Here is a 16578-nt window from a genome sequence, read left to right as displayed (position 1 = left end):
CAGTATCTTCTGTTTCTAGTAAAGTGACAACTGAGTTTATGTTTCAATAAGATTACTTCTCATTCCTTTAAACTCCAGTGTGTATAGGACCAACTTATCCCCATTTTAGAAATCAACCTCTTAATTGCATGAATCTATTGAGTCCCCTCCATTGCAAATATTTCTTACTTTAAACGAGGAGGCCAATACTGTATCCTAGCACTCTACAAAGTCCTATCAGAAATTCCCTACAATTATACTTAATGCTCCTCACAAGAGTGACCAGTTTCCTTTCACCCACACAATTACCTCTTGTACCTTGAACTCTTGTTTCATGCTCTAGGCTTTCTGGATCACTTTGTTCTGCTACATTTTATAGTCTTACTCAATCTAATTAATAATTTGTTCTTTTATATTTACTTCCAAAGCAGATAACCTCACATTTTCCCACAGTATATTCCATCTGCCAAGTTCTTGTATAGTCAGTTAGCTCACTGATATCCTTTTGCAGGCTCTTCTACCCACCTCACAACTTGGTAACCTATCTATTTGTATCATCAGCAAATTTGGCTCTAGCATATCCAATTCTTTCATCAAAGTCACTAACACAGATAGAAAGCAGTTGAGGCCTCAGCACTGGTCCCTTTGCAACCTCTCCCCCTCACTGTCCACCCACTCCCTCCACCAGTTACTTTTGGTCAGCTTGGTTTTCTGATGGTTTGTCACTCCCCCATCCATGCCAATATACGACTCCAACATTGTGTATTCTTGTGCAGTACTTTTTATATAGAATCTTATTGAATGCTTTACAGAAATTCAGACATCTCACATCCATCATGTTTTATGTCCTTAAAGACCTATAGCAAATTTGTAAATCACAATTTCTCTTTCAACACATATGATTGTTTTATATTTTTCCAAATGTACTACAGTTACCTCCTTAATAATGAATACGTGCATTTTCCAATAACATTTGGTAATCTAATATGTTTACTATGTCCCTCTCTTGAATAATGTTGTTACGTTTAAGGTTTTCTCAGTTTATGGAACTTCTTCAGAATCCATGCAACTCTTCATGAATTATGACTAATTTCTTTAAAGGGGCCTTTTAAAAGATCCTTCCTCCCTAAAGACATTGATTATCTGTGATCATGGCATGTTTTTCATGTCCCCTGTGTGACGACCAATCCAAAATAATTAGTTAGAATCTGTCTACTTACTATTAATACCCACATCTCATCCTCTTAATCTCTTAATTTTAGCTAACCTCTTCTTTATTTTTAATATTCCTCATAGACCATTTGCTATTGAGATGAAGAGAACTTTCTTCATGCAGACCATGTGAATCCTTTAAGTCCTTTACTCCTGAGGACTTTGGAGTCTTGATTATTGAATTCATTCAAATCAAAGATTGATAGATTTCTGGAAATTCAGGAAATCAAGTGGTTTGGAAATAGTGCAGGAAAATGATGATTAAGTTAAAGACAAGAACATAATATTAATAAATAATGGAGCAGGGAGAGAGACCCAAATGGCTGCCTTCTGTTCCTATTTCTTATGTTCTTTTAATTAAATTAGTCATTCTTTCCCTGATAAAAGTCCCAACACTGGATACAAAACTAAACTTCTCAGTTTAATTGGTGGTGCATTCTTTTTTAGAATCTTTCTCACTGAATTGAAACTTTTTTCATATTTATGAAATATCATCTTATAGTCTGTCTGCCACTACTGATCCAGCATCTTACTCAATTTTCCTGCTTCACTTTAGACAACTATATTCTCATATCATTCTAATTAATATTATTTAAGTTTAGTGCACTAGACTCAAGTTTTTCACCCTCAAGCTGAAATTGAAATTTTACCATGCTATGATTACTCATTCCCTGAGGATCATTTAGTGTGAGATCATTTATCTATCCTGTTCTCTGGATGGTTCTTAAATGCATTGCTCTAAGAAACTATTACAAATATGCTCTGAGCACTTGTCCTCGGTACTATATTTACCCATTTGATTTGTTCAGTCTAAATGATGATTAAAATCATCTATGATAAATGGAGCACCTTCCCTACAAATCTCGCTGTTTCTTGACTGATATTCTTTCCCATAATATAGCTACTGTTAAAGAGCATATATATTTGCACCATTAAGATTGTGGCCTTACTATTTCCTCTTTTTATTCAAATTGATTCTACTTCTTGAGATTCTGTGCCAAGAGCATTCCTGAACATCGCTATGGTCTCATTATTGATATTACTCCATTACCCTTTCCTTTATAATTAAACTAGAGGATCTGTCCTGGGACCAGCACGTAAGTACCATTGCAAAGAAGGCATAACTGCACCTCTACCTTCTTAGAATTTTGTACAGATTCAATATGTTATCTAAAACCTTGACAATCTTCAATAGGTGCACAGTGGAGAGTATTGAATTCATTCAAATCAAAGATTGATAGATTTCTGGAAATTCAGGGAATCAAATGATATGTAAAAACTCCCCTCAATCTTTTACCCTGACTGGTTGTATGACAGCTTCTTTTCTAACTCCCTAAAGTCCACCTATAGGACCTCATCCCAACTATCTCACTGATAATGATATGGCCCATGGCCTGTAGTTGTTCACTCTCCTTCTGCTCTGCATCCATACAGTGCTCCCCTTTGGAACCAGGGACGATGAATGCTATTACAGAATCGTGTGTATCATTTTACTTACTTAATGATTTTTGTAATAATGACATCTTGGACTTTATAGATAAATATTTCTAGGGCCTCAGAACTTAGAGAATTCTTGTATGAGCATGGATTTTTGGTTGCAGTTTGATGTTTTTTTAACCCCCTCAGTGTTTTCTCTGATTGGATTTTCCACTTTAGGTGGAGGTTTGATGTGATTAGAGTCATCAAGTCACAGAAAAGTATAGTACAGAATCTGGTCTTTCTGCCCATCTAGACAGTGCTGAACTATTTAGACTGCCTACTCTGTCGACCTGCACCCAGACCATAGCCCTACATACCCCGACCATCCATGTACCTGTCCAAAATGTTGAAGTTGAGCTGACGTGCACCACTTGCACTGGCAGCTCATTCCACACTCTCACGACCCTCTGAGCGAAAAAGTTTTCCCTCATGTTCCCCTAAAACTTTTCACCTTTAACCCATGATCTCTAGTTGTAGTCCAACCCAACCTCAGTGGAAAAAGCCCTATCTAAACCCCTCAATTTTGTATACCTCTATCAAAACTCCCCTCAATCTTTTATGTTCCAAGGAAAAGTCTTAACCTATTCAACCTTTCCTTATAATTCAGGTCCTCCAGTCCCAGCAAATTCCTTGTAAGTTTTCTCTGCACTCTTTCAAACTTATTTACATCCTTCCTCTCGGTAGGTGACCAAAACTGTACACAACACTCCAAATTAGGCCTCATCAACATTTTATACAACTTAAACAGAACATCCATCTCCTGTACTCAATACTTTGAGTTATGAAGGGCAATGTACCAAAAGCTTTCTTTATGACATTATCTACCTGTGCTGCCACTTTCAATTAATTATGGGCCTGTATTCCCAGATCCATCTGTTCTACCCCACTCCTCAGTGCCCTACCGTTCACTGTGTAAGATGTGCTCTGGCTGGTCCTACCAAAGTGCAACACTTCACATATGTCTGCAGAAAATTCCATCTCGCATTTTTCAGACTATTTTCCAGCTTTTGCAGATCCCTCTGCAAGCTCTGATAGTTTTCTCCACTGTCCACTACAGCCCCAATCTTGGGGTCATCCACAAATTTGCTGATCCAGTTAATCAGTATATCATCCAGATCATTGATATAGATGACAAATATCAGCACTGATCCTCATGGCATTCCACTAGTCACAGGGCTTCAGTCAGAGAGGCAACCATCTACTGCCACTCTCTGGCTTCTCCCACAAAGCCAATATCTAATCCAATTTACTACCTCATCTTGAATGCCAAGCGACTGACTTTCTTGACCATCCTCCTATATAGGTCCTTGTCAAATGCCTTGCTAAGTATACAACATCTGCTGCCTTGCCTTCATCAACTTTCCTGGTAATTTCCTCATAAAACTCTGTAAGATTGGTTAGACATGACCTACCATGCACAAAGCCATGCTGACTATCCCTAATCAGTCCATGTCTATCCAAATACTCATATTCGGTTCCTTAGAATACCTCCGATAACTTTCTCGCTACTGATGTCAGGCTCACTGGCCTATAATTTTCTGGTTTATTTTTAGAGCCTTTCTTAAATGGCAGAATAATATTAGCTATCCTCCAATCCTCCAGTACCTCACCTGTCACTAAGGATGATTTAAATATCTCTGCTAGGGTCCCTACAATTTTTGCACTTGCCTCCCACTGAATCCGAAATAACACCTTGTCATGTCCTGGGGATTTATCCACCCTAATTTGCCTCCAAGTCAGCAAACAACTCCTCCTCTGTAATCTGTATAGGGTCTCTGACTTCAGTGCTACTTTGCCTCACTTCAATAGGCTTTGTGTCCATCTCCTGAGTAAATACAGATACAAAAAATACATTTAAGATCTCCCTCATCTCTTTTGGTTCCATGCATAGATTACCATTCTTATCTTCCAGAGGACCAATTTTGTCCTTCACAATCCTGTTACATTTAACATATCTGTAGAACCCCTTAGGATTTTCCTTCACCTTGTCTGCTAAAGTAACTTCATGCCTTCTTTTTAGCCCTCTTGATTTCTTTCTTAGGAATTCTCTTGCATTTCTTATACTCCATAAGTATTTCATTTGTTCCTTTCTGCCTATACCTACAATGCACCTCCTTTTTCTTCTTAACCATTGCCTCAATATCTCTTGAAAACCAGGGTTCCCTAAACTTGTTCTCTTTGTCTTTTATTTTGACAGGCACATATAAGCTTCGTACTCTTGAAATTTCACTCTTGAAGACCTCCCACTTAACAAGTACACCTTTGCTAGAAAACGGCCTGTCACAATCCTCACTTGCCAGATCCTTTCTGATACCATTAAAATTGGCCTTTCTTCAATTTAGAATCTCAACCCACGGTCCAGATCAACACACACAAAATGCTTGAGGAACTCAGCAGGCTAGGCAGCATATACGGAAAAAAGTACAGTCAACGTTTCAGGCCGATAGATGTTGCCTGGCCCCCTGAGTTCCTCCACTAGATACAACGTGTTCCCCAACACAAATTTCTGTCTCCTTCCCTAATTCATTCCCTAATCGTAGATGAACTATCTCATACTCTTTCGTTAGGACTTCTGCGTACTGATGAAGGAAACTTTCCTGAACACATTTGACAAACTCTATCCCATCTAGTCTCTCTACAGTATGGGAGTTCCAGTCAATATGTGGAAAGTTAGAACTGTCACCTACAACAACCTTATATTTGTTGCAAAAGTCTGCAACCTGCAAACTGTTGCCCTATTAATGCAGTCTTATCTTTCTTATTCTTCAGTTCCGCCCATAAAATCTCTGTCCTGATTGAGCACTGCCATGATATTTCCCCCGATGAGTAATACCACTTCTACCCCTTTAATCCTTCCCACTCTGTTGCATCTAAAACAACACCAGAATACTGAGCTGTCAGTCTTGCCCCTCCTGCAATCAAGTCTCACTAATGAGAGCAATATCATAATTCTTTGTGTTGGTCCATGCCCAGAGTTCACCTGCCTTTCCTACATTACTTCTTGCATTGAAATATACACAGCTCAGGATATTAGTCACACTGTGCTCAACCTTTGATTCCTGTCTTTGAGGTCTTAACATTTGTCTCCACTATCTGTCCACATCCGCCTGAAACTCTAGTTTAACCCCTTACCCCCACCCCCGTCCCGCACCACCGAACAACACCAGCAAATCTTCTTGCTAGGATATTAGTTCCCCTCCCCTTCCAATTCAGGTGAAAACTATCTCTTCTATGCAGGTCTCACCTTCCCTAGAAAAGAGTCCAACGATCCAAAAATCTGACGCCCTCTCTCCAATACCAACTCCTTAACCATGTGTTGAACTGTGTAATTGTCCTATTTTTGCCCTCATTAGTACGTGGCATGGGTAGCAATTCTGTGATCACAACCCTGGAATTCCTACCCTTTAACTTAGCACCTAACTCCCTGAATTCACTTAGCAAAACCTCATCACTCTTCCTACTATGTCACTGGTACTTGCATGGGCCATGACCTCTGGCCCCTCACCCTCCCATTTAAGAATGCTAAGGACTCAATCCAGGATGTCCCAGACTCTGGCACCCATGAGGCAACATACCACTTCCCTTCTGAATCACAGAGGCAGACTCAGTGCCCGAGACCCGGACACTGTGACTTTCTTCTGTTAGGTCATTCCCCCACATCCCCCCCTCCGGACAGTATCCAAAGTGATACACCTGTTGTTGAGGAGGATGGCCGCAGGGGTACTCTGCACTGGCCCCATAACCCCTTTTCCCCTACCTGACTGTCACCCAGTTTCCTGTGCCCTGACCTTGGGTGTAACTATCTTTCTAAATGTCTTATCTATCACCTCCTCAGCCTCCCAAATGATCCAGAGTTCTTCCAGCTCCAGCTCCAACTCCTTAACAGGGATTGTTAGAAACTATAGCTGGATGCACTTCTCACACTTGTAATCATCAGGAACACTGGAGATCTCCCTGCTTTCCCACATCCCACAAGAAGCATTCAGCTATCTGTCCTGCCATCAACTATCCTGTCTGAAATCCCTACTGTTCTAACTGTGCAAATCTAAAGAAGGAAAACAATAAATAAGCTGGGAGGGTGTCTACCTATAGCTTTTTCACTTGTTCTTCCTCAAGCCTTTCTTTGCTGAAGCCTTAAAAATCTCCACTCTTAACACCGTCCACTCCAGCAATAGCCAGTCAAGGAAACTTCGATTGATTAAGAAATCTATCTGCAGATCATTTGTTTCAGTTAGCTAGTGGTTTCATTTCTCTGTGTATGTTTACAAGATAGCTTTGTAAAAATTAATTCTCTCTTGGCAGCATTATGCATAATGGTAGCTGCACATTCCACATTGCTTCTGAAATTCGATTTCATTCACCTAATTGGAACTGCATTGCAGGTTTAGTACTACTGACTTGTGTTGAATATCTAGGCAAACATGTTTTTCTGCTAATGATAGATATGTTATACAACTCCTCAGATTGCTCTTCTTTCCAAAGGACCATAAACAACCTTGTCACTGATGATGTTAAAATATAACCTTTCTCCTTTCTTCAATAAAGGTAGCATTTGCTACTGCCAGCAAAGTGTCAAAATACAGACAGATGAAATATATTTGCTACATTAGCAATTTAAGCACAAACAGCATGAGTGACTTTCTTGTCACAAAAGCTTCTTAGGCCAAGTTCTCCTCTTAATATATCTTCCAAAGCTTCCTGGCAGCCAAACCCCTCTCCTATAGTTATGGCTACAGCTATCAGCTGAATTTAGACACTATTTTATCAATCCATCCAATTAAATATGCTTTACAAGTCAAGCTTTCAAAATGATTGAGCATTTTAACAAACCATCTTGTTAATCTTTCCTACTGTCTGCCATGCATAGTGCACATAGGAACCACCACATATACATGTGTAGAAGTCACCACATCACTGTGTCTAGCTACCCTTCAAATCAGCCTACAGATGAATGTGTCCAACAATCATAGCATTTCTTACTAAGTATGTTTGTTGTTCAATCGTTAAGTCGAGTCCAACTCTTCGTGACCTCATGGACCATAGGGTTCATAGGGTTTTCATTGCAAGATAAGGAAGTAGATTACCAGTTGTTTCTTCCGCGCAGATACTGCTGTTGCCCAGGTTGAACTCAGGTCCCATCTGCCTTGAAGTCCATTGCTGATGCCACTATACCACCAGCCAGCACACTGAATATGTTTAGGATTTGACATTTTTCTGTCAGTCAGCCAGCTAGTTTCCCCTGCCATGTACCTGTGCTGCCCATTCTAGCATCTCCCACCAATCACGTCAGCAAATCCTCCCACTAGTTTAGAGGTGAAATGACAGTGATAGTGATAGGAGTATGGTTTTGGTGGGAAGTGGAATGGGTGGTGGACAGGCAGTCAAGAAATAAAAACAGAATATGCTGGGAATCTCAGCAGTCAGACGGCATCCGACCTGATAAAGGATCCTGGAAATGAAAAGTAAATTATTTCTCTTTCCACAGATGCTGCTACCTTTTTGCATCCGCAAACCATAGAAGTAGCTTACAAACATTTGCTCCAATTAGCCACGATCTGAAATTAAAAAAAGATAAAAGAAATAGCAGATGGAGTTGGAGAGAGAATTAGAAAAAGCTATAAAAGTGGGAAATCAAAGTGGGAAGTCAGCAAAAGAGAGCAATTATATTTTCAGATATGTGTTGATGCACAATATATTTGACAAATAATAGTGTATAAACACATCAGTATTGATTTAATTTGATAATATTCTAGAATCTACATCATGTAGATATGATAATATTAAAATATTAATGTATTCTTTCTCAGTAATATCAGTTTTAATTAATATAACTAAATGAAAATTTTACATGGAACAATCCTTCTTTAAAAAAAACTTTATGCCACTTTTCATGTCCATTAATTGTCACAGCGATGTTATGCACCAGAAATATTTTATGATGCATTTAAAATGATAATCTTTATTTAAGTTTCTACCCATATCTACTTCTGTTGTTATTATATTACTTCAGAGTAGATCCTGGTCTGTATGAATGAAATCTTTGATTTGTACAGCAGAGGGCAGCTCTCTAAAGTAAAATTAGAAGAAGTAAGATTTGCTGCTGAGTTATAAGTCCATAAGACATCAAAGCAGAATTAGGCTATTCAGCCTCTTGTCTGCTCCACCATCCAATCATGGCTGATTAATAGTTCCTCTCATCCCCACTTTGCTGTCTGTAACCTTTGACATTGTTACTCCTTCTAAACTATCTTTTTTTTTATTCTGGTGACTTCAACAACCTTTCCTGCATTCTCCTTCCATTTAATTTTATCCTCACTTTTCAAAGGTGTTAAACCCACCCCACTACCATTTAGTCTAAGCCCTATCATGGCCCTAGTTATGCGGTTCACCAGGACCAGGTTTCAGCATTGGTCCATGATATGATGTTATAGTACGATACATAATCCTCATTTTCTAAATGGAGAACTTCCTTACTTAGCTAGGAAGTAAACTATGGAGTAATGTTAAAAGACCTAGAAATGCAGTTTTTTTTAATAAAGGCCAAAAACAATTTCTCACAATGCAGAATGATATTGTGTAGAAACTTATTTTCAGTAAGTTTTCATGATAGAAAATGTATTAAACTACTTATGGCAACTAAATATAAATTTACATTAATTGATAGATTTCTACAACCAATTTGGATTCAGAATCAAGAATCTAATGTCTCACAGGCTGAATGCATCTTTCAGCTATTGCATATAACTATTGTTATGATGTTGACATAGGCAACGGCATTTAGTTTCCACTCTAGAGCTCCTGATAGAAAAATGAAACAAATATTGTTAAAAGCCCTCTGCAAGTCAACTTGGATATGTGAGAGAGTAGCAGAATTGTTGATTAAATTGTTGACCTTACCTTTCACAACCATGGTCAGGCACAAGATTTATTTCTTTATTAGCATATCAGTTAGTTCTTGTGCACATGGCATTGGCCATGTGGTTTCATTGTTGATAAGGATTGATAACCTTTGGTATGCACAATGTACTCAACTGTTAAGTGAATCTAATTGGCTTGTTAATAATGCAAACTTTGGGATTATGTCCTGTTTAATCATCTATTTATTGATTTTGGAATAAGTGGAGCTTTTATTATGCTTGAGGTGAGTTCATAGTCAAGTGATAAATTATCCCCAAATAATTTTATTTAATATTGACTTTCTATATATCCTAGTATATTTGTTTTGTTTTGAACAGATGAAATAGCTAAGCCACAATAAAAGCAATAAAAGCATTTTCTCAGTGGCTTATTAAATTGTCCATGGAACATTAAATATAAAATCTGATTAAAGATCCAAGCAATAATGTTTATAAATTTTTCCAAATCAGGGATACTCGTCAGATTCTTGATTTTGTAGATCTTGAAACCAGAAACATCCATGTTTAATTGGTAATAGAAACTGATTATGCGGCTGATTCTGGTGAGATAAGAGTGAACCATTATTGTTGTTCTGAAGATTTATAAACATTCACCTTCTTCTATATTTCAGGAAGATGAATTGGAGACCCAAGTGTCATTTCTGCAAGGACAACTGAATGACCTTGAGGCAATGTGCAAATTCTGTGCCAAGATGATGAATACACATATATGTAAGTATTGGTGGTATTGTCTTTGGAGAAGGTAAATCCTATGGGTGCATATGATATCTGTATATTTATAATTTCTGCTCAATTAACAGGCAATTATGATTCCTCAGCAACTGGCACATAATTTTCCTTTCCATTATCTGTCATGATTTCTTGCAAATAATTGTTATTTTTGGATCTAACTTCAAAGAATGAGGCAATTTATGTACAATCCAATTCACAAAATTTAGCCAGCTAAGTTGATTCTTCTTGAATTACTTGAAGTGCTGGTCTATCTTGTTTACATTTTGTGTACTGGAGATTGTTGGTAAAATATTATATCCTAAAAGGATTAAAATTTCTGTATTTATGTATAGCTTATGCTTATGCATTCTAATGAATCAAAACCTTCAAACTAACTTTCCAAGTCGAAGTATTAGATTTTTTATTTTAATATTCTTATATTTTCCAAAAACGACTGGTGATGTGATAAACACTTGTTTTCAATGTTTACTGTATTTCAGAAATATATTTGCATGTTTGTTTTATGTACATTCCTCGAAATGGAAGTATAAGCATTTAACCTTGAGTGAGTTATTCAGGAATAAACTCGTGTCTGCATCAAATGTAGTTGTCGCTGCTAACTTGACGTGTATCATTAATGGCTATTTTTCACTTTAAGATTAGTTATCTGTGCAGTATTCATTTTGCTCATGATTTATTGACGGTTTATAACCTCAATTAATCTCCACAGCAAAACGCAGTCAAAAATGTGTTGGAAGCATAAAATTGAAAATCTTTTGATAGTTGACCTTATTAGTCAAGTAAAATTATTAGAAATAAAAGCAAATTAAGGTGGATAAGTTCCCAGATCCAGACAAATTGTCACCTGGGACCTTGTGGGAGGCTAGTGCAGAAATTTCTGGGGCCCTGGCAGAGATATTTAAAACACCCCTGGCTATGAGAGAGGTTCCGAAGGACTGGAGCCAAAGTTGTTCCTCTTTTCAAGAAAATTTCTAGAATAAACTGAAAAAATATAGATTGTTAAGTCTCACGTCAGTGGCAAGTAAATTACTGGAAGGTATTCTTAGGGTCAGGATATATGTTTCTGGATAGACAGGGACTGATTAGGGTTAGTCAACATGGCTTTGTGCTTGGGAAGTCATGTTGAGCCAATTTTATAGAGTTCTTCAATAGGTTACCCAGGAAGGTTGTTGAAGGAAAGGTAGTGGTTGCTGTCTACAGAGCCTTTAGCAAGAACATTAACAAGGTCCAGTATGGGAGGTTCAGTCACTTGGCATTCCAGATGAGGTAGTAATCTGGATTTGACATTGGCATTGCAGGAAAAGCTAGAGAGCAGTAGTAGATGGTTGCCCCTCCTACTGGAAGCTATGACCAGTGGTGTGCCGCAGGGATCAGTGCTGGGTCCATTCTTCTTTGTCATCTGTATCAACACTTTGGATGAAACTGTGGTAAATATGACTGTTTACTCTTTTCCATAGATGCTGCCTGACCTGCTGAATTCCTCCAGCATTTTGTGTTGGAACATTTGGAAATCATTTAAGATAGTAAAATAAAATTAGTCTGTACTTAGAAAGGACATTTTCTAACCATTAAGTGGGCTGAGAATTCTCATTGAAATGAATGGGTTTCAGATCTCTTGCCAGATCCAACCTTATCATAATGCTCAAGCAGAAGTGACAGACTGTAACTAATGCATGTCTGCACACAAGTGATTCATATAGAAGACCATCCAGCAAGGCAGCAGAATTTAGCCCATTGAGTATGCTCTGCCATTCCATCATGGCTGATTTAATATTCCTCTTAACCCCCATTCTCATGCTTTCTTACTATAACCTTTGATGCTCTAACTAATCACGAACCTATCTGTCAGAGGCCTCCGTTGGTCAGGGTTACCATGGATATTCCATCCTAGCTGTCTGGATACTCAAGCCTGGGCAGTACAATATGGAGAGCAAGCTCCCCCTCTCCATGTATCTGATGAACCCAAAGGAACGGCAGAGACCGATACAGTTTGGTACCAGCAGCATTGCAGGAGTTGCCAAGTTTTTAGAGGCTATTTGAGACACACGCCATTGGGAGTATTTAACAGGTAGTGGGAGCTTGTCCTCATTACCACCCCCTGGCTACAACAACCTTAAGGAACACTTCACTTTAAACATACCCAATGACTTGGCCTGTACACCTGTCTGTGGCAATGAATTCCACAGATTCACCACCCTCCAGCTGAAGAAATTTATCTTCATTTCTGTTCTAAATGGATGTCCCGCTATTCAGTGTTCTGGTCCTAGACTCTCCACACCATAGGAAACATCCTCGCCACTTCCATTCTGTCTCGGCCTTTCAATATTCAATAGTTCCTAAGGTTGTCATAGCTGGGGTTGGTAGTGGGGTTAAGGTCCCACTACCTATAAAGTGCTCTTACTAGCGTGTGACTCTAATAGCCTCTGGCAACCAAGTCCAACTCTTGGCCTGACGTGTGGCTTAGCTACTAGGCCTGACGGAACTGTTTCTACTGACAAGAGAAGAGGCAAAGGCGGACCACTGGTGCCTCAAAAACAGTTGCTTCAGGCATGTGGGGCTCGTCAGTCTTGGACGACAGCCCGCCTAGGAGAAGGAAAACTCTGATTTTAAACCTCCACTGCCTTGTGGCCATACCCCCCCCATGGAAAAGCCTTCGGGAGTAAACCCTGAGGAAGAAATTGTTTACTACGTCACTCTGGCAACCTCTGCGACAACACTGGTGCCAAGCTGTATCGGCGCTTGCCCTCCCCTTAGACTACATCAGTGATGTGGAGAGTGGGAACCTGTTGCATGACCAACAGCTATTTCTTCAAAACCCACCCAGGTTTGTGCCCTGGAGAGGACACAGACCACCAGAGGCTCAAACACATGATCCCCTGGGATCGACCACTGCCTACTACTAGTTTTCAATGAGATCCCCTTTCATTCTTCTAAACTCTAGCGAGTACAAACCCAGAGTTCTCAAATGCTTCTCATTCATTAACCCTTAAGTTCTTCTTGTGACCCTCCTCTGGACCATCCCCAATGTCAGCTCATCTTTTCTTAGATAAACCCCAAAACTGCTCACGATACTCCTAGTGAAGTCTGACCAGTGATGTATAAAGCTTCAGCATTACATCCTTGCTTTCATATACTAGTCCTCTCGAAGAAATGAATGCTAGTATTGCATTTGTCTTTCTTACCACTGACTTGACCTTCAGGGAATCCTGTACAAGGACTCCCAATTCCCTTCGCACCTCTGGAAGGGCAGCATGTGTTACCCATCCTTCTCAAGGTGATGATGAGCCACCTTCCTGCACTGCTGTCTCCTTCTCATGAAGGTTCTCCTGTATTTTGACCTACTGGCAATGAAGGACTGATGATGTATTTCCACGTAAGTTTGGTTTTCAGCTCAGAAATGCAACCTGCAGGTGGCAGTGTTCCCTTGCACCTGCTCTACTTGTCCTTGACAGATGCTGTCAGAGTAGCCTGGATGAGTAACTACAATATATTTTATTGTAGTATACACAGTGGCCACTGTGTACTGGTAACAGAGGGGGTGAATATTTCAGCTGGTTGTCTGGATGTTTTGTCTTGGAGAGTGTTCAGCTTTTCAATAGACTTGCATTCATCGAGGCAAGCTGAGAATATTCCATCAAGTTTTTTAGTTGTGCCTTGTTGATGATGAAAAGGCATTTGGCTGTATAAAGATCAGGTATGTCACAGAATACTCAGCATATACCCGATTCAACGGTAATATAGTCAGCAATGATAATAGCATTTTGAATGTCAAAGAAAAGACTTTCTCTTTTCAGAGATGGTCATAACCTTGCATTTTTGAATGTGAATACTACCGGCCACTTATAACCCCACAGTGTTGTTCAGCTCTTGCTGCATGCTGCCATGGTCTGCTTAATCTGCAGAGGAGTTGAGCAATGGATTGAGCATTGTACCATCTTCAGGGAACATTCCCACAGCCAGTCTTACAATGGAAAGATCTCTGATAAAGCAGCTGAAGGAGTTTGAGCCTAGAGTACTGTTCCAAGGGAGTCTAGTAGTGAAAGGTTCACCTCACCCAGATACATCTCTTTTTGTGAGGACTGCTTCCAGTTGTTAGAGTGTGATTTTCCCCTTGACTTCAATTTATCAGTTCATTGATGCCATACGCTATCAAGTATTCACTTGGTATACCCAAAGCCCCCCGGTGCTGAAGATTGATAAAGTTATGTCAATCATCATTTTGTGATGATGTTACATGGAAGAAGCTTGAATGCAGTCATTGCGATGAGCATATGAGCACATAACTGGCAGAAGGAACACACCACTTCCCTCGCTGTGGCAGAGCCTGAGTTTCATAGTGGTCTCATCAACTAGATAGATAGATACTTTATTCATCCCCATGGGGAAATTCAACTTTTTTCCAATGTCCCATACACTTGTTGTAGCAAAACTAATTACATACAATACTTAACTCAGTAAAAAATATGATATGCATCTAAATCACTATCTCAAAAAGCATTAATAATAGCTTTTAAAAAGTTCTTAAGTCCTGGCGGTAGAATTGTAAAGCCTAATGGCATTGGGGAGTATTGACCTCTTCATCCTGTCTGAGGAGCATTGCATCGATAGTAACCTGTCGCTGAAACTGCTTCTCTGTCTCTGGATGGTGCTATGTAGAGGATGTTCAGAGTTATCCATAATTGACCGTAGCCTACTCAGCGCCCTTCGCTCAGCTACCGATGTTAAACTCTCCAGTACTTTGCCCACGACAGAGCCCGCCTTCCTTACCAGCTTATTAAGACGTGAGGCGTCCCTCTTCTTAATGCTTCCTCCCCAACACGCCACCACAAAGAAGAGGGCGCTCTCCACAACTGACCTATAGAACATCTTCAGCATCTCACTACAGACATTGAATGACGCCAACCTTCTAAGGAAGTACAGTCGACTCTGTGCCTTCCTGCACAAGGCATCTGTGTTGGCAGTCCAGTCAAGCTTCTCGTCTAACTGTACTCCCAGATACTTGTAGGTCTTAACCTGCTCCACACATTCTCCATTAATGATCACTGGCTCCATATGAGGCCTAGATCTCCTAAAGTCCACCACCATCTCCTTGGTCTTGGTGATATTGAGACGCAGGTAGTTTGAGTTGCACCATATCACAAAGTCCTGTATCAGTTTCCTATACTCCTCCTCCTGTCCATTCCTGACACACCCCACTATGGCCGTGTCATCAGCGAACTTCTGCACATGGCAGGACTCCGAGTTATATTGGAAGTCTGATGTGTACAGGGTGAACAGGAAATGAATATAGAAGTAAGTCGTCTTCAATCCCAAAGGACTACCAGAAACATGGGAAAATGTGGGCATAATTCAAATGAATCAGTTAGTGCTTTGATCAGATTAGTAGTGAAAGATTATTGGAGGGAAGTATAAAGTGGAGTTGTGCCAGAGTGATAGTAGGATAATGCTTTATTGACTCAGACTTGGATAAAACAGGGGTTCGCAACCTGGAGTCCACAGACCCCTCGGTTAACGATAGTAGTCCATGGCATAAAAAAATATTGGGCACCCCTGGGTAAACAGAATGATAATGGAGATGATATAACACTTGAAGGCAGGATGAACGGTGAGAAGAATTGAAGTAGATTTTAAGGATTCAGGAATAGTCTGGCGAAATGGGTGAATAGGTGACATGAAACTGAAGAATGTTACGTATTTTAGTAAGAATACGAAAACCAACATAGAGATGAAGTCTAAAATGGAGAGTATTAGGGAACATGTGCACTGTTGGTTAAGTAGGACAGGACAAAGTAGTTTAAAAAATGATGAACTTTACAAGTAGAAGCATGGAATGCAAGAACAAAGAAGTCATAATGAACACTAAATTAACACTGGTTCTGCCACAGCTTAAGTATTGTGTTGTGTCCAAGTCTTAGCAAAACACTTTTAGGAAAGATTTTTAGAAAGGTTTTTGAAAGAATGCTGAAGATAATTACTTAAAGGATTCTAGGGATGATGACTTTAGGTAGATAGAGAAGCCAGGGTTATTCTCATGGAAGAAAGGTTGAGAGTGAATCTGATGGAGGTGTTTAATATTGTGAACTGTATAGACATGATAGATGGAGAGAAATTATTCACATTGGCAGGTGCCCAGCATTGGGAGACACATAATAGTGATATGTGGAAGAATCAATAATAATATGACAAAACACTTATTCATTAAATCTGGATTGAAATGCCAGGAAGAATAGTGGTGCAGTTTAAATCTTAGCACTTAAAA

General features: G+C 39.5%; 1 protein-coding gene across 6 annotated transcripts in view; it reads left to right on the top strand.

Annotated features, from left to right (window-relative positions):
- The window catches only part of tbc1d5 (TBC1 domain family, member 5), a 477565-nt gene that overhangs the window by 422133 nt on the left and 38854 nt on the right, over positions 1-16578 (top strand). For all 6 annotated transcript variants that reach the window (XM_073054429.1, XM_073054423.1, XM_073054427.1 and 3 more), the window contains one exon: positions 10199-10298. In XM_073054429.1, the coding sequence (XP_072910530.1) occupies positions 10199-10298 (100 nt within the window). The remainder of the gene's footprint in view (positions 1-10198; positions 10299-16578) is intronic.

This window comes from Hemitrygon akajei, chromosome 8 (genome assembly GCF_048418815.1).
Source record: "Hemitrygon akajei chromosome 8, sHemAka1.3, whole genome shotgun sequence".
Lineage (NCBI taxonomy): Eukaryota > Metazoa > Chordata > Chondrichthyes > Myliobatiformes > Dasyatidae > Hemitrygon > Hemitrygon akajei.
Note: the sequence above shows the minus strand (reverse complement) of the source record. Positions and strands in the feature narration are given on the sequence as shown.